Source organism: Boleophthalmus pectinirostris, unplaced genomic scaffold (assembly GCF_026225935.1).
Source record: "Boleophthalmus pectinirostris isolate CB_2022bp ecotype Guang Dong unplaced genomic scaffold, ASM2622593v1 HiC_scaffold_11, whole genome shotgun sequence".
NCBI lineage: Eukaryota > Metazoa > Chordata > Actinopteri > Gobiiformes > Gobiidae > Boleophthalmus > Boleophthalmus pectinirostris.
In genome coordinates this window covers 21,476,421-21,499,388 of record NW_026570994.1, presented here as the reverse complement: position 1 = coordinate 21,499,388, position 22,968 = coordinate 21,476,421, and the positions used below count along the sequence as shown (strand labels likewise).

General features: G+C 40.0%; 1 protein-coding gene across 1 annotated transcript in view; it reads right to left on the bottom strand.

The window, feature by feature from the left end:
- Positions 1-22,968, bottom strand: part of LOC110168349 (neuropilin-2-like) — a 186,401-nt gene that overhangs the window by 58,455 nt on the left and 104,978 nt on the right. The window contains exon 8 of the mRNA XM_055163701.1: positions 4,643-4,787. Coding sequence (XP_055019676.1) covers positions 4,643-4,787 — 145 coding nt within the window. The remainder of the gene's footprint in view (positions 1-4,642; positions 4,788-22,968) is intronic.

The window sequence follows — 22,968 nt, the reverse complement described above, 5'->3', positions numbered from 1 at the left end:
GGTTTAGTCCAGGTTTTCTCCAGATTTAGTCCTGGTTTTGTGTGAGTTTAATCCTGGTTTTGTCCTGGTTTCGTCCAAGTTTAGTCTTGGTTTAGTCCTGTGTTAGTCCTTGTTTGGTCCAAGTTTAGTCCTGGTTTAGTCCTTGTTTAGTCCTGGTTTAGTTCCTTGTTTAGTCCTGGTTTCCTGGTTTAGTTTGTTTAGTCCTGTTATTTAGTTTCTTAGGTTTAGTTCAGGTTTAGTCCAGGTTTCATCCTAGTTTAGTTCTGGTTTAGTCCTGGTTTTGTCTTTTGTCTGTTTAGTCTGAGTATAATCTTGGTTTAGTCCTAGTCTCTAGTTTTGTCATGGTTTCGTCTTGGTTTAGTCCTGGTTTAGTCCTGATTTAGTCCTGGTTTCATCCTGGTTTAGTTCCATGTTTAGTCTTTGTATAGTCCTGATTTAGTCCTGGTTTCGTAGTTATTTAGTCCTGGTTTAGTCCTTGTTCAGTCCGAGTTTAGTCCTGGTTTAGTCCTTGTTTAGTCCTGTTTTAGTCCTGGCTTAGTCCAGGTTTCATCCTGATTTAGTCCTGGTTTATTTCCTGGTTTAGACCTGGTTTCGTCCTAATTTAGTCCTGATTTAGTCCCGGTTTAGTCCTTGTTTACGTCCTGGTTTAGTCCTAGTTTTTTTCTGGTTTAGTCCTGGTTTAGTCCTAGTTTTTTTCTGGTTTAGTCCTGGTTTAGTCTGAGTATTATCCTGGTTTAGTTCCGTTTACAGAAATAGTTTTACCCTGATTTAGATGAACCACTACAAACAGTTTACAAACAAACAGAACAGCACAAGAAAAGTAAAAAAGTTAAAAACATAAACACAGTCACATAAATCCCAGCTCCGTACAGTCGTCTTGGTGTTGAAAGCTCCGCATTAGAGCATTAATCTGTCTGTATTGGCTCTTAAAGGTCTTAAAGACGCTCTCACTTCGCTCTCGAGGTGAAATCCGCCCACTCGAGTTACAAACGCTCCATTTTCTCCAACGCTTTTAAAATCTGCACCGGAATGACGACAATAAACTCTCGAAATCGTAAAAAAAAACAGAACGAGCTGATTTTATTTCGACTTGTACGCAAACATTTTTATAACTCTGCCTCATTTGACACAGTTTCTTGACATTTTTGCGACTTTTTTTTAGAATTTATTACCACTATATTTTTATTTTTTACTCTTTATTTTTATATTATATAGTGTTATTAGAGCTTCTGTGTCCAAATAATTTCTTTTGTGCATCAATAAACTCTAAATCTAAATCAAAAAGACTAAACTAAAGGTGGATTATGTTAAATTTGGCCTTGAATGTTCCAAACTATGGCATTAAACTACAGTATATCCATCTATTTTCATCCGATTATTAAATTTTAAGTGATTTAAGTGTTACATTTTTGACATATTTTACACTTAAAACAATAACATTAAGATTTTAAACTGATATATAGTGTTTATTTTTTTAAGCCTCCACTTTAAAAGCTTGACCTAGTTAACAATTCTAATTAAAATATAAATAAATAGACTAATTATTATTAAATTATCACTTTAAAACAAGCAGGTGCCACATTCTCCACCAAAAAACTTAACAGGCAAATAAATTAGTTTGAAATGAAAAAAAATGAAACTAGAACAACTATATTAAGATAAATAAATAAAAAAAGTCTTGACCCAGAAATGAAATTAATTGAAATTAGTTTCCAAATTAAAGTTATTTTTGTAATTAATGAATCTGGGTCAAATTTTCACAAACAGACGCCAAAAAAAACAGAAAATATCGAACTTTAAAGTGTCAGTTTCCAAAGTTCACAAATGTAAACACGATTTGTAATGTTTAATGAAATAAAACTAAAACGGTATTAGGTATATATTACAAGATTCCCACTCTTTTTCACTGACAAAACTTCAAAACTTTTTCCATGACTTTTTCATGAACTAAAGTGAATTTTCCATGACTTTACAGCACCTGCACGTGTAGAATTGATCAGACTTTTAGGGTTAAATCTGAAATGTGAACTCTGGTCGTCTCTTTTAAACAAAATACGCAGACGTTTAGGAAAAAAATCAGAACAGTCTCGTGAGAACTTAACAGAACGCTGTAGTTGCGTGAAAGAGATACTAAAATAACATGACTCCTCCAAAACTTTCATCGACTTTACAAAATTCTGTGACTTTTCCAGGATTTGAAAAATGACTGTGGGAACCCTCACTAAACGCAGCCTTGTGGGGACCGTGTGTTTTCTGTCGCAGCCCCAACGCCGTGGAACCAATTTCCGATAAAAGATTAGAGGCGGAGTCTTGTACCTGTTTGTAAATCACTCCTAAAAAAACGCACCTTTATTCACTGGCTTTTAACAAGTGTCGTGCAGTTCTAGTTGTGTCTGTGTGTTGTTGTTTATGTGAGTATCTTATTGTTTTCTATGGTTTTTTTAGTAGTTGTGTTGTTTTTAAAGTGCTTCATAAATAAAGTTGGTATGGTAAATGAATAGGCAATTGAAAAAAGGAAAAAAAAAAGATGAAGAAAATCGTGCCATTTTCTTCGTTTTCCCAAATTCTGTCAGTTTTTTGTTTGTTTGTGACGTCAGTGTGAATAAAGCCCATAGGTTGTTTGACTAGAACCACAAACGGCTCCGTTCACACACGGGCGGACGGACGGGATCTTGTTCAGTGGGACTATTTTTAGAACAGATCTCAAACATTCAAGTCCTCCTCCCTCTCTCACACACACACACACACACACACACACACATACACACACACACACACACACACACACACACACACACACACACACACACACACACACACTCCAGGCTCTGTGGATTTTACACTGACTTATATTTATTTCCTTGTGACCTTAAGGTGTAAAAAAGTGGACAAAGTGAGTGTGATGTCACCCACAGTCCTGGTTTAGTCCTGGTTTAGTCCTGGTTTAGTCCTGGTTTAGTCCTTGGTTTAGTCCTGGTTTAGTCCTGGTTTAGTCCTGGTTTAGTCCTGGTTTAGTCCTGTTTAGTCCTGTTAGTCCTGTTTAGTCCTGGTTTAGTCCTGGTTTAGTCCTGGTTTAGTCCTGGTTTAGTCCTGGTTTAGTCCTGGTTTAGTCCTGGTTTAGTTCTGGTTTAGTCCTTGTTTAGTCCTGGTTTAGTCTGGTTTAGTCTGGTTTAGTCCTGGTTTAGTCCTGTTTAGTCCTGTTTAGTCTGGTTAGTCTGGTTTAGTCCTGGTTTAGTCCTGATTTAGTCCTGTTTAGTCTGGTTTAGTCCTGGTTTAGTCCTGGTTTAGTGGTTTAGTCCTGGGTTAGTTCTGTTTAGTCCTTTTAGTTCTGGTTTAGTCTGTTTAGTTCTGGTTTAGTCTTGGTTTAGTCTGGTTTAGTCCTTGGTCTTTAGTTCTGGTTAGTCCTGTTTAGTCCTGGTTTAGTCTGGTTTAGTCTGGTTTAGTCCTGGTTTAGTCTGGTTTAGTCTGGTTTAGTTCTGGTTTAGTCCTTGGTTTAGTCCTGGTTTAGTCCTGGTTTAGTCTGGTTTAGTCCTGGTTTAGTTTGGTTTAGTCTGGTTTAGTCTTTGGTTTAGTCCTGGTTTAGTCCTGGTTTAGTTTTGGTTTAGTCCTGTTTAGTTTTGGTTTAGTCCTGGTTTAGTCTGGTTTAGTCTGGTCCTGGTTTAGTCCTGGTTTAGTCTGGTTTATTTTGGTTTAGTCCTGGTTTAGTTTGGTTTAGTCTGGTTTAGTTCTGGTTAGTCCTGGTTTAGTTTCTGGTTTAGTCTGGTTTAGTTTTGGTTTAGTCCTGGTTTAGTTCCTGGTTTAGTCCTGGTTTAGTTCTGGGTTAGTCCTGGTTTAGTTCTTTAGTCCTGGTTTAGTCCTGGTTTAGTTTGGTTTAGTCCTGGTTTAGTCCTGGTTTAGTCCTGGTTTAGTTTTGGTTTAGTTTGGTTTAGTTTTGGTTTAGTCCTGGTTTGATCTTAATTCAATGATAATTATCGATGTTTTCATTTGTTTATTTTGTGATTTTTTGTGTCTTTCTTATTCTGTAAAACACTTTGAATTAGTTTGCGTACGAATCGTGCAACAAGATTTTAAAACTTACATCAGGTTATTCATGTTGTTTTCAGATTTATTATCGATTTACGAGCTCCGGGACGCCTCAGTTCTAGTCTAGACGTCGTTTATTTTAAGATAACGTGTTAAATAAAACGATCTCCACGACTTTTAAATAAACCTGCCTGCACACACACACACACACACACACACACATACATTATTTACACTTCCGGTTCATGACATAACGACATAAAAGTTTGATCCGCAAACTCTTAAACCGTCAGCACCACTAACGTCTCATCAGCGAGCAACAACATCTGCAGCTTCTTCTTCTTCTTTTTATCAGAATCACAACAGCGTCGGGTTTAATCTTTAAAATTTAAATGATCAAAATGAAGTTTAATAACGTCTCACTGGTCTGTATTGAGTTTATTGTGATGATCAGTAGAGCTGCATGTGGAGAACTGGTGTTTAAAGACTAAAGGTTGTTTAATGCGTCAAAAACAAACGATGGAAAATGACTTCACTTTGTCATTTTTTAAAATAAATCTTAACACATAAAACGTCGTCTCGTCCTGTCTCCGTCCCACCCGTAGAGACCGACACCCACCTGTGATCTGACAGCCGTAGAGCTCGAAGCGCAGGGCGATCCCGTTCTTCCAGGTCTGAGGTCGGATCCGAACAAAACGAGCCAACACCGGCTGAGGGACTCGGTTCAACACCACCTCTGCAGGATCTGTGTTCGCGTGGAAGATCTAGAAGAAAATCTGTAAGGATGAAGATCTACAGAGAAACACAAGAAGAAGAAGAAAATATGTAAGGATGAAGATCTGTGAGACTGGAAGATCTACAGAGAAGAGTTCAGAACTCTTTTTGACCAAAATCAATTTTGGATCTTGTTTAGATCTGGTTTACAAATCTTTTGGACCTGGTTTAGAACTTTTTTAGACCTTGGATTAGATCTGATTTAGATCCAAGAGATCTAGACTTTCAGGATCTGGTTTAGATCTGGTTCAGAACACTTTTAGACCTGGTTTCGATCTGGTTTAGAACTCTGTTGAACCTGGTTTAGAACTCTTTTAGCCCTAAACTGCTCTTGGACCTGGTTTAGATCTGGTTCAGAACTCTTTTAGACCTGGTTTAGATCTGGTTTGTCCTTTACGTGAGCCTTTGTTTCATCCTAGTTCAGGAGTTCAAACTTGTGTCATATTAGTACGAACAAAGTCCAGTTTTAGACCTGGTTGAGTTCTTGTTTAGATCTGCACTTTTATACTGACACGTTTTTAAAATACACTCAGAATTCTCGAGTCTGGATCTGGATCTGGGGTCGGTTCCAGGAGCAGATCTCAGTCGATCTTCTTTTATTTTAGTTGATGATCTGCAGATTTGACTCTGAAGCTCAGAGCTTAGACCAGAATCCAAATAAACTTCAGATAAACTCCAACGTAAACTCCAACGTAAACTCCAGCCTGATCCGGGCTCAGTGTGTGGAAGGGCATCTGGTTTAGACGTTGTTCAAACACAAAACATTGTGTTTTCCATTTTCAGTTTCAGGAACAAAAACATGTAGATATCCACTGCAGATTTTTCTTATCTCCTCTCAATGACCCTTTTCCTCTCTCTCCCTCTCTTCTTTCTCCATCTCATTTGCCTCTTTCTCTCTCCGCTCACTGCCTTTCAGCCTCTCTGTCCCTCTTTCTCTCTCTCTCCATCTTCTTTCCTTTTCCACGACCTCATCTGCCTCTCCCCCTCAAACTCCCCTTCCCTCTCTCCTTCTATTCCTCCCTCTCTCCCCCTCTTTGTCTCTCTTCTCTCTCTCCCCTCCCCTGTCTTATTCCCCCCTCTTCCTCTCTTCTCTTTCTTCCTCTCTCTCCCTCACACCCCCCCTTCCCTTTCTCCCTCTGGTCATTCTTCTCTCCCTCTCCTCACAATCTCTTTCTCTCCCCCACTTCCTCACTCTTCTCTCTCTCCCCTTTCTTCTCTCATTCCCCCCTCTTCCTCTCCTCCCTCTCCCTCCCTCTCTTTCTTCTCCCTCCTGTGGTTGTCGTCTCGCTCTGTTTCACCTCGGGTCGACCCGCAGAAACCCAAACACCCAAACAGGTCTCGGGTGTCACGGGCCCAGCTGCCTCCGTGTTCCAGGGTCAAGAGTTGAGCGCAGATTTCCACCGCGCCGACGAGGAAGAACGTATCGGAGCGGCGATCGGAGGCGGGGCCGGTCGGGAACAGCGGGAGACGCGACACGACGTGATTGGCCCGTCCGTCCATCACTCCAAACAGGAAGCAGCTCCAGGTGTCCAGGATGTGGGACAAATTCACTTCAGAGGGAACGACATACGGGACCAACAACGGACCACACAAGAAACCGTCGGATCAGACAAGAAACTGTCGACACTTCTGATCCTCGTTCAGTTTTCAAATGGACTTTATGCCTAATCTTGGTCTAGTTTAGTGAAGATTTATTTAGATTTTTTTCCAAATATCATGTAGTTAGTTGATAAACAGTGGATTTTTTTTTTTTTTTAATGCCACTGGTAGATAAAAAGTTGTGTTTTCATCTTAATTTCTGGCTAAACTACTGAAATAATCAATAATCAGGGAGATAACATTGAAAATAAGCAAGATAATAACCAAAAAAACAAATAACTGTAAAAGATGTAATTTATACTGTATATAAACAGTGATAAAGTGTGATATTTTAAAAAAAACTAAATTTATTTCATGTGTTTTAAAATGAAAAGAGCCCTATTATAGAACCTTGTGGAACCCCCTTTTTGCTACTAAACTGCCTTAAGTTACAGAAGTTTTCAAATGGACTTTATGGCTCATGTTGGTCTTGTTTAGTAAAGATTTATTTATGTTTTTTCAAATATATCAGGTAGTTAGTTATTAAAGAGTGAAATTTTTAGATTTGTAATGCCATTAGTAGATAAAAAGTTGTGTTTTCATTATAAAAACTGACTAAACAATTAAAATAATCAATAATTGGGGTGCGAATATTTAAAATACACAAGATAATATAACTATATAGGATGTAATTTATACTGTATATAAACAGTGATAAAGATTATTTAAGAATTTAAAAAATGTGTAGATTTCATGTATTTTAAAATGAAACGAGCCCTATTATTGAACCTTGTGGAACCCCCTTTTTCTACTAAACTGCTTAAAAATTTCCACAACTAAAAATGGTCGACACTTTTGCTCCTTATTAAGATACAGAAGTTTTCAAATGGACTTTAATGCTAATCTTGGTCTTGTTTAGTGAAGATTTATTTATGTTTTTTCAAATATAACAGGGAAAATTTGTTATTAAACAGTGGAATTTTCTATTTTTAATGCCATTACAAAAAAAGTAGCATTTTCATTATAAAAACAGGCTATTCTATTGAAAAAATCATTAATCAGGGGTGCAAATATTTAAAATACACAAGATAATTAGTGTATCAAGCACTTTTATTGGAAATGTAAATGAAAGAGCCAAACATTTGTTGTGCAAACTGTATTTCTTTCAGAGTTGAACCCTCAGAGTCTTCAAGGTTTTCTGAAGGCTCAAGAAAAAATATTGAATGAATTTTTGGACTAGTAATATATTTTTTCTATATTTTTTATGCAGTGAGTAATAAACACGACACTAGTAATAATTTCTAGATCGTTGTTATAAACTTGGACTGATATTTCTTGGGAAACAAAGGGTTAATATAATGGAATGAAAATGGACCAATCACAGTTTTTCTTCCAGTGGTTTCTGGGTAAATCAGTGACTGAGTTATGGACGGGATCATATCATGAAATGCAGATTTATAATCTGTGAAAAGTTTAACATGAACCATCTCCAACACGACACAGAGAACAGACTCAACATCAGCAGAACCTCCTCTGTCACAGAGAGAAAACTCATATTCTACTGAGTCACTGTGTCCTTTAGTCCGACAGAAACTGAACCACATCAGCGATACAAGGAAAGAACTGTTTTTATCAGTGTTTATAGTTTATGTAAATGAGTCATGTGGTTTTAAGTTTAATTTCTGTAAAACGTAAACAAATGTGGCCTGAATCCAAAATGCTGCCAAATTGCAGAAGTACTAGTATTTATTTTTTCTGGGACCAACTCTCTTGTGTCTGGACTTGTCGTCTTGTCTTGGTCTCCTTTATGAGCGTCACGTGACAACGAAACAAAACTAATCAAACTTCGTCTCCCCGCACAGTTAAAAGAAACATTATAGACACTGTTAGTTTTAAATCATGATATATTGAACTGAAAATATAACCTCACATTCATTTGTGCTGAGAAAACAAACATAGGGATCAATCATTTATAATATCATATTAGGTCCTTATGTGCTCCAGATTTTTTTAATGATGGTAATAAAATAAAATTGATACCAGCGTTACTTTTGATACCTCGCGATACCGTAATGCCGTATTACCTCCCGACCCTACTGTGTGCAAATAATTTCTCTTGTAATAAAGTCTAAGTGTCTAAGTCGAAGTATCTGACCCAAACTGCACTCACAAGACTACACCTGCAGGGGGAGCTCACGCAAAAACTACTATTACGCAGAAAAAAGTTCTAGAAAACAACGTGTGGCAGATTCGACTCATGATTAAATCCAAGATCTTTCGACAACTCAAACCAGACCTTCTGCTTTCTGTTGTTGTCCCAAAGAAACTCTTAATAAAATAAAATAATACAAATTTTAGTCGATACCACTGACACCACGAGTAAAGAACTGGATCCTGATAAGAAATACAGGATAAAATGTGTAAACTTGACTTGACTCGAGTGTATCTGGACCCAACATGTGCTGAACAAAGCTGCCGTGTTTACAACTCCCAAACACGAGAAGGTAAACAAAATACACAGTGTAAATATAAAGTCTTTTCTTCAATAGTTTCACGAAATTGCGCATGTTTGGGAGCTGCCGAGTGAGTTTAAAGAACCGTCTCCAAATATTTGTCCAACGGTAACGGATGGAAGCCCGCAGAGTCCAACCTTCAGCTCAGACTTCAGGGACGGGCCGATCGTGTGTCCACCGCCCGGACGCTTTGATCGTTTAAGGGACCGCGACCCAAAACAGGAAGTAACGCGACCACCCGGGTGAGGTTTCAACTCTGACCCCGGTTTTTGTCCCACGCAGGCACCCGTAACAACCAAAACAGACGAGAGGCGAGAACATAAACAAAAAAATGAGCCGGGTTCACGGATCGAAATGTGACTTATGTCCTGGTTTAGGTTCTTTGTTAGGTCATGTTTGGGTCTGGGGTTAGACCAGGTTTGGACCATGTTTGGACCATGTTTAGATCATGTGTAGTCCTGGTTGAGTTCTGGCTGAAGCACAGATGAGTCCCAGTTGAGTCTCAGTCTTTAGTCCTAGTTTAGTTCTAGTTTAGACCAAGTGTGGACCGTGTTTAGGTCATGTTCAGATCATGTTTAGACCATGTTTAAACCACATTTCCACCTGATTGAGTCCTGGTTGAGGCCCAGATGTGTCCCGGTTGAGTTTCAGTCTTTAGTCCTGGTTTAGTCCTGGTTTAGACCATGTTTAGACCATGTTTAGACCAGGTTGAGTCCTGGTTGAGGCCCAGATGAGTCCTAGTCTTTAGTCTTGGTTTAGTCCTGGTTTAGTTCTAGTTTAGGCCACGTGTAGGCCATGTTTAGACCATGTTTAAACTATGTTTAGACCTGGTTGAGGCCCAGATGAGTCCCCGTTGAGTCTCAGTCTTTAGTTCTGATTTAGTCCTGGTTTAGGCCATGTTTAGACCATGTTTAGACCTGGTTGAGGCCCAGATGAGTCCCAGTTATGTCCCAGTTGAGTCTCAGGTTTTAGTCCTTGTTTAGTCCTGATTTAAACCATGTTTAGACCTGATTGAGTCCTGGTTTAGTCCTGGCTGAGTTCTGGTTTAGTCTTGTTTCGACCTGGTTTAGTCCTTATTAAATTTTTGCCCAGACTCGTTTGGTTTTAAGTTCACTTCTTAGACCAGGTTCTGTTTTTCAAGTGATTTGAAGAAGGACATATAAAGACTAAAACTGGATCAAATCTCGGACAAAACTAGGATTAAACAAAATGCTTGAAGGATTAAACAAGGACAAAACCAAGATTAAACCAGGACTAAATCAAAATTTAACAGGGACTAAACCAGGACTAAACCAGGATTAAACTAGGACTAAACCAGGACTAAACGAGGACTAAACCAGGACTAAACAGGACTAAACCAGGACTAAACTAGGACTAACCAGGACTAAACTAGGACTAAACCAGGACTAAACTAGGACTAAATCAGGACTAAATCAGGACTAAATCAGGACTAAACCAGGACTAAACCAGGACTAAACTAGGACTAAACCAGGACTAAACTAGGACTAAATCAGGACTAAACCAGGACTAAACTAGGACTAAATCAGGACTAACCAGGACTAAACTAGGACTAAACTAGGACTAAACCAGGACTAAACTAGGACTAAATCAGGACTAAATCAGGACTAAACTAGGACTAAATCAGGACTAAACTAGGACTAAATCAGGACTAACCCAGGACTAAACTAGGACTAAATCAGGACTAAACTAGGACTAAACTAGGACTAAACCAGGACTAAACTAGGACTAAACCAGGACTAAACCAGGACTAAACTAGGACTAAACCAGGACTGAACCAGGACTGAACCAGGACAAAACCAGAACCTAAAATAGGATTAAACCAGAACTAAAAATGGACAAATCCTCAACCAAAACTAGGAACAAACAAAATGCTTGAAGAAGGATTAAACTAGGACTAGTCCAGGCCTAAACCTCGTCGTCGCTGCTCCGTCAGACTCTCTCAGTAAACCCAGGTGCGTCGTCTCAGTCGCCCACATACAGATAAAGTGTCGGGGTGACGGAGGGCGGCCCTGCTCTGTTCTGTTCGTCTTATCTGGGCTTGTGGTTGGACTAATCTGGAATAAAAGAGTCGAGCGCAGTCGCGGGTCGGAGGCGGAGGCGCAGGGAGGCACTTCAAACCGAACGGGGGATTTGGGCAGGAAGCGGGAGGTGGCTACATGAAAGCTGGAGTAAACAAACCCAGAGGAAGCCCTTCGTAATGATAAACCAGGACTGCAGCGCTCGAAAGTTCCACTGCTCTGTCATTATCCGCTTTAGATCCAGCTATTATCGACTTGAAATGCATTTTGGGAGATTTGGGACAAGTGGAAAAGGGAGGGTGGTGCCGCCGTATCGATTAATAAAGTGCGACGTAAACAGATTTTTGGCTAAAAGCACATTAAAAATACCAATACATATGGAACTTTTCATGTAAACAAACAAAACATAGGAAATGGTTTAGTATTAAGAGTAATGAGATTCAACTGGAAATATAAACTTCTGTGTCATTTATCAAACCTTTATTTCAAACTTTGCAAAACTGTCTATAAAAGTTTTGAAATTAAGATTTTTTTTTTTAATACTTTTGTTACAATGTAGAAAATGTTATGAGTCAATTAAAAAAGTTTAAGCACTTTGTTTAGACTGGTTTAGTCCTGTTTTATTCCTGGTTTAATGTTGTTTTAGTCCCGGTTTAGCCCTGGTTTAGTCCTGGTTTAGTCCTGTTTTTAGTCCTGTTTTGGTCCTGTTTTTAGTCCTGTTTTGGTCCTATTTTTAGTCCTGTTTTTAGTCCTGTTTTAGTCCTGTTTTTAGTCCCTGTTTTAGTCCTGTTTTAGTCCTGTTTTTAGTCCTGTTTTAGTCCTGTTTCGGTCCTGTTTTAGCCCTGCTTTAGTCCTGTTTTAGTCTTGTTTTAGCCCTGCTTTAGTGTTGTTTCAGTCCTGTTGTAAGTCCTGTTTCAGTCCTGCTTTAGTCCTGTTTTAGTCCTGTTTTAGTTCATGTTTTAGTCCATGTTTAAGTCCATGTTTTAGTCCTGTTTTAGTCCATGTTTTAGTCCTGCTTTAGTCCTGTTTCAGTCCTGTTTTTAGTCCATGTTTTAGTCCATGTTTTAGTCCTGTTTTAGTCCATGTTTAGTCCATGTTTTAGTCCTGTTTTAGTCCTCTTTTAGTCCTGTTTTTAACCTGTTTTATTCCTGTTTCAGTCCTGTTTTTGTCCTGTTTTAGTCCTGTTTCAGTCCTGTTTTAGTCCTGCTTTAGTCCTGTTTTAGTCCTGTTTTAGTCCTGCTTTAGTCCTGTTTTAGTCCTGTTTTAGTCCTGTTTTTATCCTGTTTTATTCCTGTTTCAGTCCTGTTTTCGTCCTGTTTTAGACCTGTTTCAGTCCTGTTTTTAGTCCTGTTTTAGTCCTGTTTTAGCCCTGTTTTAGTCCTGTTTTAGTCCTGTTTTAGTCCTGTTTTAGTCCTGTTTTATTCCTGTTTCAGTCCTGTTTTAGTCCTGTTTTAGTCCTGTTTTAGTCCTGTTTTAGCCCTGCTTTAGTCCTGTTTTAGTCCTGTTTTAGTCCAGGTTGAGTCTGCGGTTTCCTCTTCAGATTCCTCAGCCCGCAGAGCTCAGATAAGGCGGGAGTGAGTCTGTGAAGGATCAGCGTGTGGAGTTTTTCTCCGTGACACTGCTCTGGCTCCGAATTAAACTTTCATACAAAAAGCTCCTGACATGGATTGTCTTTTACTACGACACGACGACGCGACGGGAGCTCTGCCATTCAGACACGACGCAAAAATAACAACAGGAATTATTCACCATTTAAAGATCGCCATAATACTCCGTTTTCTGAAGCGCTCCGTTGTGTTTTTAGCAGATTTGAGAAAAAGTAACTCTACAAAATGGTGAATGAGCGACCGATAAGGCAGGCTGACTTTCCCAGACTAACTGAATGGGGTTTTAACACAGAGAAGTGACCTGCCGGATCCGTGTCAGCTAGCATAACAACATTAGCACAACACAATTTAACCGTAAAAACCTGTGTGTCGTTGGTTCATTTGATTTTTAATATAAAACCAAAAATAAGGAAACAAAAAAAACAACTATTTTCTTCATTATTTGTCTCCAAAACTAAAATGAAAAAACAGATAATGATTCGTTTTTTCAGTTTTTTGATTTTGTGTTTAAATAAACGGAGAATGACCGTTTCCCGTTTACGTGATTTAAACTGCAAAAACGGACTGAACCAGGACTAAAACAGATCCAAAACCAGACTGGAACCAGACCAGGACTGAGACCATGACTTAGACCGGGACCAGGACCAGGACTGAGACCGGGACTGAGACCAGGAACAGACCAGACCAGACCGGAGACCGACCAGACCGAGACCAGACAGGGATTGAGATCAGGACTGAGAGTGGGACCAGACCAGGACTAAAAATGGTTTAGTTCTGGTTTAGTCCCATTTTAGACCTGATTTAGTCCTGGTTTTAGTCCTGGTTTAGTCCTGGTTTAGTCCTGGTTTTTAGTTTAGTCCTGGTTTACCTGGTTTAGTCCTGGTTTAGCCCTGGTTTACCCTGGTTTAGTCCTGGTCCTGGTTTAGAGTCCTGGTTTAGTCCTGGTTTAGCCCTGGTTTAGTCCTGGTTTAGTCTGGTTTTAGTCCTGGTTTAGAGTAATGGTTTAGTCTGGTTTTAGTCCTGGTTTAGTCCTGTTTAGTTTACCTGGTCCTGTTTAGTCCTGGTTTAGAGTCCTGGTTTAGTCCTGGTTTAGTCCTGGTTTAGACATGATTTAGTCCTGGTTTACTTCTGATTTGTTTGTTTGTTTAGTCCCGTCTTTATCTGGACTAGATTTTCCGTTTAGTCCTAGTTTATCGTCGGTTTTTTAGTCTTTTTACTATTTATGTGTTAAATTTGATCTTTTGAAACTAAAAAAACACGACTCCTCTTCTTGCCGTCGTCTTCATCAGTTCCACATGTTTCCGCAGCCGCTCACGTTCCCTGTAGGGATCATTCTCCGTGTCTAAACGACCGTTTCCCGTTTACGTGACTTAAACTGAGACTGAACCAGGACTAAAACAGGTCAGATCCAAGATCAGACCCGGACCAGACCAGGACTGAGACTGGGACTGAGACTGGGATTAAGATCAGACTGAGACCAGGACCAGACCGGGACTGAGACCGGGACTGAGACCCGACCGGGACCGAGACCGGGACCGAGGTCTGGACCAGACCAGGATTGAGATCAGGACAGAGATTGGGACCAGACCAGGACTGAAAATGGTTTAGTCCTGGTTCAGTCCCATTTTTGCCCCGGTTTAGAGTCCTGGTTTAGTCCTGGTTTAGCCCTGGTTTAGTCCTGGTTTAGTCCTGGTTTAGTCCTGGTTTAGACTGTTTTAGTCCTGGTTTAGTCCTGTTTAGTCCTGGTTTAGTCCTGATTTAGTCCTGGTTTAGTCCTGGTTTAGTCCTGGTTTTAGTCCTGGTTTAGTCCTGGTTTAGTCCTGGTTTAGTCCTGGTTTAGAGTCCTGGTTTAGTCCTGGTTTCGAGTCCTGGTTTAGTCTGGTTTTAGTCCTGGTTTAGCCCTGGTTTAGTCCTGGTTTAGTCCTGGTTTTATTTAGTCCTGGTTTAGTCCTGGTTTAGTCCTGGTTTAGAGTCCTGGTTTAGTCCTGGTTTAGTCCTGGTTTCGAGTCCTGGTTTAGTCTGGTTTTAGTCCTGGTTTAGTCCTGGTTTAGTCCTGGTTTAGTCCTGATTTAGTCCTGGTTTAGTCCTGGTTTAGTCCTGGTTTAGTCCTGGTTTAGAGTCCTGGTTTAGAGTCCTGGGTTAGTCCTGGTTTAGTCCTGGTTTTAGTCCTGGTTTAGTCCTGGTTTAGTCCTGTTTAGTCCTGGTTTAGTCCCTGTTTAGTCCTGGTTTAGCCCTGATTTAGTCCTGGTTTAGTCCTGGTTTAGGTTTAGTCCTGGTTTAGTCCTGGTTTTAGAGTCCTGGTTTAGCCTGATTTAGTCCTGGTTTAGTTTAGTCTGGTTTAGTCTGGTTTTAGTCCTGGTTTAGTCCTGGTTTAGAGTCCTGGTTTAGCCCTGATTTAGTCCTGGTTTAGTTTAGTCCTGTTTAGTCCTGATTTAGTCCTGGTTTAGTCCTGATTTAGTCCTGGTTTAGTGAAGCTAAAAAAACACGACTCCTCTTCTTGCCGTCGTCTTCATCAGTTCCACATGTTTCCGCGGCCGCTCACGTTCCCTGTAGGGATCATTCTCCGTGTCTGAACGTGTGGGCGTTTTCTGCCTTTAGCTCGTAGCGTTAGCCGGCCGTGGCGCTAACGTGCGGGTGCTAGCGAGCGTGGGTGTTTCGCCGCGGTTTAGCCCCGGCGGTAAACAAACGCTATCTCCCTGTAAACACGACACTCCTTATCTCACACTCCCTTTGTCCCGGACGCGCTCTGGATCATATCAAACACAACGAAACTTACTCTCGATTTACAGTTTGAGAGTTTTGAGATCGACAAAAACACAAAAAATGAGACTTTTTATTCAGATTTTTATGTTGGACCAGATTTTTGTTACTAGCTTGTACTAAAAACATACACATTTAATAAACAAAATACTTACGATGACTTTGCAATGTGAGTTATATTTTTATTTTATAGTTTTTTTTTGTTGGTTCAATTTATAGATACTTATTTAAGATAAACTACTTGAAATTTTACATTTATTTTATTCATTTTGGCTAAAAAAAATAATGTACTTGAGTAATTAGTGGTTTTGGTGAGTAGTCCAAGTTTCATCTGGGTTTAGGCCGAATTAAATCCTGGTTTAGTCCTGGTTTAGTCCATTTTTAGTCTTGTTTTAGATCTGATTTAGTCCTGGTTTAGCCCTAGTTTAGTCCTGGTTTAGACCTGGTTAAGACCGGTTTAGATCTGATTTAGTCCTGGTTTAGCCCTAGTTTAGTCCTGGTTTAGATCTGGTTTAGTCCAGGTAAAGTCCTGGTTTAGTCCTGGTTTAGACCTGGTTTAGATCTGGTTTAGATCTGATTTAGTCCTGGTTTAGATCTGATTTAGTCCTGTTTTAGCCCTAGTTTAGTCTTGGTTTAGATCTGGTTTAGTCCAGGCTTAGACCAAGTTCAGTCCAGGTTCAGTCCAGGTTCAGTCCAGGTTCAGTCCTGGTTTCGATCTGGTTTAGACTTGGTTTAGTCCTGGTTGAAACCTGGTTTAGACCAGGTTTATTCAATTTTTTAGTCCTGGTTTCTTCTTGGTTCAGTCCTGGTTTAATCCTGTTTTAAACCTGTTTTAGTCCTGGTTTAGTCCTGGTTTAGACCTGTTTTAGTCCTGGTTCAGTCCTGGTTCAGTCCTGGTTCAGTCCTGGTTTAGTCCTGGTTCAGTCCTGGTTTAGTCCTGTTTTAGACCTGTTTTAGTCCTGGTTCAGTCCTGGTTTAGTCCTGGTTCAGTCCTGGTTCAGTCCTGGTTCAGTCCTGTTTTAGACCTGTTTTAGTCCTGGTTCAGTCCTGGTTTAGTCCTGGTTCAGTCCTGGTTCAGTCCTGGTTTAGTCCTGTTTTAGTCCTGTTTTAGACCTGGTTTAGTCCTGGTTCAGTCCTGGTTTAGTCCTGTTTTAGTCCTGTTTTAGACCTGGTTTAGACCTGTTTTAGTCCTGGTTTAGTCCTGGTTTAATTCTTACTTACTCCTCACTTATAAATTTCACACTGATTTAATTTATATTTAGTCTTATTTATTTACATTTATTGAGTCCAAGAGTCCGACTAAAACGTAAAATATTAGTTTAAAATAATCACATAAAATAATCCCAGTTTTGTTGCGTCGTGGTTTAAATTTGAGGAATTCCACCGAAGAAAAGACAAAACCTCGGCTCTTCAAGCGTCCCCTTTGTCAGTTTCTCTTGTCTGAAATAAAACATCTCTGGTCTTCCTGTTCTCTATTGTCCACATACCTGAGAAAGTACTTCCAGGTCAAAAGGTCAAACTCCTGGGGAAGCAGATGTTCGCTCATTCACCACTTTCTTCACCGATAAGGAACGCCGACTTTCCCAGACTAAAAACACGAGGTTTCAAGATGGAAAAGTGACGAAACTAGTTTTTTTTAGTTACTTTTCTAACGCGCGTCACAGTGAGTTTTAACCTGGATTGAAGTTGTGGGTTTTTTGTTTTTTTTCTTCAGACAAATTTGATAAAATCACCGTGAAAATCATCATGAACAAAAATAATAAAATCAATACATAAAAGCAGGAATAAAAAAAAACTAAAATAGACTAAAAACAGTAAATACAATTTTAGTTTAGACCTGGTTTAATCCTGGTTTAGTCCTGGTTCAGTCCTCAGCTCAGTCCTCCGGTTAGACCTGGTTTAGTCCTAGTTTAGTCTTGGTTTAGTCCTGGTTCAGTCCTGGTTCAGTCCTGGTTTAGTCCTGGTTTAGTCCTGGTTTAGTCCTGGTTTAGACCTGGTTTAGTCCTGGTTTAGTCCTGGTTTAGACCTGGTTCAGTCCTAAGTTCGGTCCTCGGTTTAGTCCTGGTTTAGACCTGGTTCAGTCCTAAATTCAGTCCTCAGTTTAGACCTGGTTTAGACCTGGTTTAGACCTGGTTTAGACCTGGTTTAGTCCTGGTTTAGTCCTGGTTTAGTCCTGGTTTAGTCCTGGTTCAGTCCTAAGTTCAGTCCTAAGTTCAGTCCTAAGTTCAGTCCTCAGTTTAGTCCTGGTTCAGTCCTATGTTCAGTCCTTGGTTTAGACCTGGTTTAGACCTGGTTTTAGACCTGGTTTAGACCTGGTTTAGACCTGGTTCAGTCCTGGTTTCAGTCCTGGTTCAGTCCTGGTTTAGACCTGGTTTAGACCTGGTTTAGTCCTGGCTCAGTCTTGGTTCAGACCTGGTTTAGACCTGGTTTAGACCTGGTTTAGACCTGGTTTAGACCTGGTTTACCTGGTTCAGTCCTGGTTCAGTCCTGGTTCAGTCCTGGTTTAGACCTGGTTTAGACCTGGTTTAGTCCTGGTTTAGTCCTGGTTCAGTCCTGGTTCAGTCCTCGGTTTAGACCTGGTTTAGATCTAGTTTAGTCCTGGTTTAGTCCTGGTTCAGTCCTGGTTCAGTCCGCAAAAGTTCATCATTTTCGCTCACTGATTGTTATTTGACAATCCGCAAAAGTTAAATAAAAACTCCGACGTGGCTTAAAAACCAAACGCAGACGACAAAAAATCGAAAAAGACACAACATTTTCAAAATATAAACACCGCTAAACTTAAAACACACGCACAAAACTAAAAAAAAACAAGGTCTAAAAGTAAAGTTAGATGACGCCGATGGTCTGGTCTCTAATCTGCCCGGCGACACACGACAGGCTCCGCCCCCTCACGTGTCATAATATTCAATAATTCAGGTTTTCATGTTGTGTCTCCTGCTGCGAATTATCATTAAAAAATAAACACTTCCACTACACTTCCCCTCCTCTTTCTCTACCTCCGTGTCTCTCTCTCTCTCATAATTCCGGTTGTATTGTTTTGCACGGAGCGGCCGGTCTTGAATAAGTTATGAGTTTTGTAGTTCTGTAAATAAGTTCTGAAATGACTCACAAAATAAATGAAAAGTCTCCGGAGGTTAATGAGAACGTTTTTAGACCGAAACGACGAGACTCGCGGCAGCAGTAACGCAGAGATTAAGCCCCGGTTTAGTCCCGGTTTAGTCCCGGTTTAGTCCCGGTTTAGTCCCAGGTTTAGTCCCGGTTTAGCCCTGGTTTGGACATGGTTTAGACCTGGTTTAGTCCTGATTAAGTCCTGGTTTCGCCCTGGTTTAGTCCATTTTTAGTCCTGTTTTTTTTTTTTTTTTTTTTTTTTTTTTTGTTTAGTCTTGGTTTAGACCAAGTTTAGTCCCGGTTTAGTCTCGGGTTAGCCCTGATTTGGACACGGTTTAGACCTGGTTAAGTCCTGGTTTAGTCCTGATTAAATCCTGGTTTAGTCCTGATTAACTCCTGGTTTAGCCCTGGTTTAGCCCTGGTTTAGACCTGGTTTAGACCTGGTTTGGATCTGGTTTGGATCTGGTTTAGTCCTGGTTTAGATTTGGTTTAGACCTGGTTTAGACCTGGTTTAGACCTGGTTTGGATCTGGTTTGGATCTGGTTTAGTCCTGGTTTAGATTTGGTTTAGACCTGGTTTAGACCTGGTTTAGACCTGGTTTGGATCTGGTTTAGACCTGGTCTGGATCTGGTTTAGACCTGGTTTGGATCTGGTTTAGACCTGGTTTGGATCTGGTTTAGACCTGGTTTGGGTCTGGTTTGAACCTGGTTTAGATTTTGTCCTTGTTTATAAATTTAACATTGATTAATAGAAACTTTGTCTTAATTATTTATATTTATTACATTAAAAACACATTTTTAGCTTTATGTATTTTAACACTTTGTATTTGTGGTTTTTATTTATGATTTTCTGACAGTTTTTTCAGCAGAACGTGAAGAGTTAATGGAGCTGCAACTTCTCCTCTCTTATCCACCCTTTCTCTCTCCTCCCACTCGTTTTTTCCTGACATCTCTCTCTCCCTCTCTCTCCCTCCCTCTCCCTCCTCCCTCTCTTCTTCTCCTCTCTTCTTCTTCTTCTCCCTCTCTCCTCTCTCCTCTTCTTCTCTCTCTGTCTCGTGGTCGTGGGTCTGTCCAGACGGACAGTTGGACTCACGAGGTCCACAGGGTCCAGAGGTTTGACTTTTTCATGAGCTCGAACCAGAATCAGGTCAGATCTGCTCAAGGAAACAGCGTCCATAGGAGAAGGAGCAGTAGCAGTAGTAGTACTACTAGTAGCAGTAGTAGTAGTAGTAGTAGTAGTAGTAGTAGTAGTAGTAGTAGTAGTAGTAGTAGTAGTAGTAGTAGTAGTAGTAGTAGTAGTAGTAGTAGTAGTAGTAGTAGTAGTAGTAGTAGTAGTAGTAGTAGTAGTAGTAGTAGTAGTAGTAGTAGTAGTAGTAGTAGCAGTAGCAGTAGTAGCAGTAGTAGTAGTAGTAGTAGTAGCAGTAGTAGTAGTAGTAGTAGTAGTAGTAGTAGTAGTAGTAGTAGTAGTAGTAGTAGTAGTAGTAGCAGTAGTAGCAGTAGTAGTAGTAGCAGTAGTAGTAGCAGTAGTAGTAGTAGTAGTAACAGTAGTAGTAGTAGTAGTAGTAGTAGTAGTAGTAGCAGTAGTAGTAGTAGTAGTAGTAGTAGTAGTAGTAGCAGTAACAGTAGTAGTAGTAGTAGTAGTAGTAGTAGCAGTAACAGTAGTAGTAGTAGTAGTAGTAGTAGTAGTAGTAGTAGTAGTAGTAGTAGTAGTAGTAGTAGTAGCAGTAGCAGTAGTAGCAGTAGTAGTAGTAGTAGTAGTAGTAGCAGTAGTAGTAGTAGCAGTAGTAGTAGTAGTAGTAGTAGTAGTAGCAGTAACAGTAGTAGTAGTAGTAGTAGTAGTAGTAGTAGCAGTAACAGTAGTAGTAGTAGTAGAGTAGTAGTAGTAGTAGTAGTAGTAGTAGTAGTAGTAGTAGTAGCAGTAGTAGTAGTAGTAGTAGTAGTAGTAGTAGTAGTAGTAGTAGTAGTAGTAGTAGTAGTAGTAGTAGTAGTAGTAGTAGTAGTAGCAGTAACAGTAGTAGTAGTAGTAGTAGTAGTAGTAGTAGTAGTAGTAGTAGTAGTAGTAGTAGTAGTAGTAGTAGTAGTAGTAGTAGTAGTAGTAGTAGTAGTAGTAGTAGTAGTAAAACTTCAAACTTAAAGATATTTTTTTCCATTGATAAAACTGTGAAATAGTAAGAAACATGACCTCGTCTCTGAAGCTGAGTTAAATGTTCGTTCTTTCTTAAAACTCATCTCCAGAATAATTGTTCAAATTCCTCTGTGACACGAGGAGCCGGAGCAGACGACTCGACGCTCTGCCTCTTCACACCGAACTCCAGAAACTGAGAAATATCTTCACTACGTTTTCAAAAAAAAAAAAAAAGAGAGAGAATTGTGATTTAAAAGTGTGAGTTTTAACAAATCATCAGTTAATTAGACGCATATGTGGAGCGTGTGATCGGGAATTAACGAGAGGATTTGGGCGTGAACGAGTCTGCAGAAACTGAGCCGAGAAAAAGAGGCAAAAAAAAAAAAAAAAAAAACACCGACAAATGAGAGTTTAGTCAATTAAACCAAATATGAAGTGAAATGTAAAACCGCATTTTGTTTTAATTACATCAGGTTACGTTAAAATATCAGAGCGTTTCCTCCGTTTTGAACTGGTTTAGTCCAGGTTTAGTCCTGTTTTAGTCCTGGTTTAGTTCCAGGTTTAGTCCTGTTTTAGTCCTGGTTTAGTTCCAGGTTTAGTCCTGTTTTAGTCCTGGTTTAGTTCCAGGTTTAGTTCTGGTTTAGTCCTGGTTTAGTTCCAGGTTTAGTCCCAAATTTAGTCCAAAGTTTAGTCTTTCTTCCGTCCTGCTTTAGTACTTTGTTTAGTCCTGGTTTAGTTCCAGGTTTAGTCCCTGGTTAGTCCCTGGTTTAGTCCTGTTTTAGTCCTGGTTTAGTTCCAGGTTTAGTCCCTGGTTTAGTCCCTGGTTTAGTCCCTGGTTTAGGCCCAAATTTAGTCCTAGGTCTAGTCCCAAGTTTAGTTCCTGGTTCAATGCTGGTTTAGTCCCTGGTTTAGTCCTTGTTTAGGTTTAGTCCTGGTTTAGTCCTGGTTTAGTCCTGGTTTAGTCCCAGGTTTAGTCCTATTTTTGTCTCAGGTTTAGTCCTGCTTTAGTCCTGGTTTAGTCCCTGGTTTAGTCCCTGGTTTAGTCCCATGTTTAGTCCCAGGCTTAGTCCAGGTTTAGTCCTAGGTTTAGTCCCAGGTTTAGTCCTGTTTTGGTTCCAGCTTTAGTCCCAAGTTTAGTCCTGGTTTAGTTCAAATTTAATCTTGCTTTAGTCCCACTTTAGACCTGCTTAATGGTTTAGTCCTGGTTTAGTCCCAAGTTTAGTTCACCTTTAGTCCAGGTTTCATCCTGTTTTCATCCAGGTTTAGTCCTATTTTAGTCCCTGTTTTAGTCTCAGGTTTAGTCCCTGTTTTAGTCCATGGTTTAGTCCTAGGTTTGGTCCTGGTTTTGTTCAAATTTAGTCCTTTAGTCCCAGTTTAGTCCCGGTTTAGTTTAGTCCTTTAGTTTAGTCCCTAGTTTTAGTCCCATTTTAGTCCCTGGTTTAGTCCCAGATTTCTTCCTGGTTTAGTCTTTCTTTAGTCCTGTATTAGTCTGTGTTTTAGTCGCTGCTTTAGTCCCAGTTTAGTCCCGGTTTAGTCCTGGTCCTTAGTTCTCATTTGGAACATTTAGTTTGTGACTTCGTTTAAATTCTATGGGACAGTAACATTAAATGGGACATACTGTAATTTTTGTTCAATTTTTTTCAAGTTGCAGAGACAAAAAAAGTTTTCAAAATAGTTCCTAACGGTCCAGACCAGCCCCAGGCCTCCTGTTTGTAAGGGACCCCCCAGTGAGACCGAGCCCCCCCCCCCCCCCAGACCACACAGGGGCTTAGGGACTAAACCAGGACTATACCAGGACTACAGATCCACACATGGATTACCCGTCACGGAAGAGACAAATTAAAACGGACTAATCTGAGACACTAGAAAACACTAAGCACCATAATGGACATTGTTGATTGACCTTTGAGTCTAGTCCTGGTCCAGTCCTGGTCCAAACTGGTCTAGTCATACTTTTGGTCTTTGGTCTTTTTTGATATATTTTGGTTCTGGTTTAATCCTAGTTTAGTTCAATATTTGTAATGATTTAGACTTGACCTATTCCTGGTTTAGCCCCATTTTAGTACTGGTTTGGTCCTGGTTTAGTTATGGTTTGGTCCTGATTTGGTCCTGGTTTAGTCCGAGTTTGGTCCTGGTTTGGTCCTGGTTTAGTCCTGGTATAGTCTCGGTTTAGTCCTGGTTTGGTCCTGATTTGGTCCTGGTTTGGTCCTGGTTTAGTCCTGGTTTGGTCCTGGTTTAGTCCTGGTTGGTCCTGGTTTAGTCCTGGTTTGGTTCTGGTTTAGTCCTGGTTTGGTCCTGGTTTAGTCCTGGTTTAGTCTCGGTTTAATCATCCTTTGGTCCCAGGTTAGTTCTTGTTTTGTCAAGACTAAAATGAAAACGTGGACCTAAAAAGTGTATTATGTTTTTCCTTTAATTTGACATTTTAAGTTATTTGGATCTAAT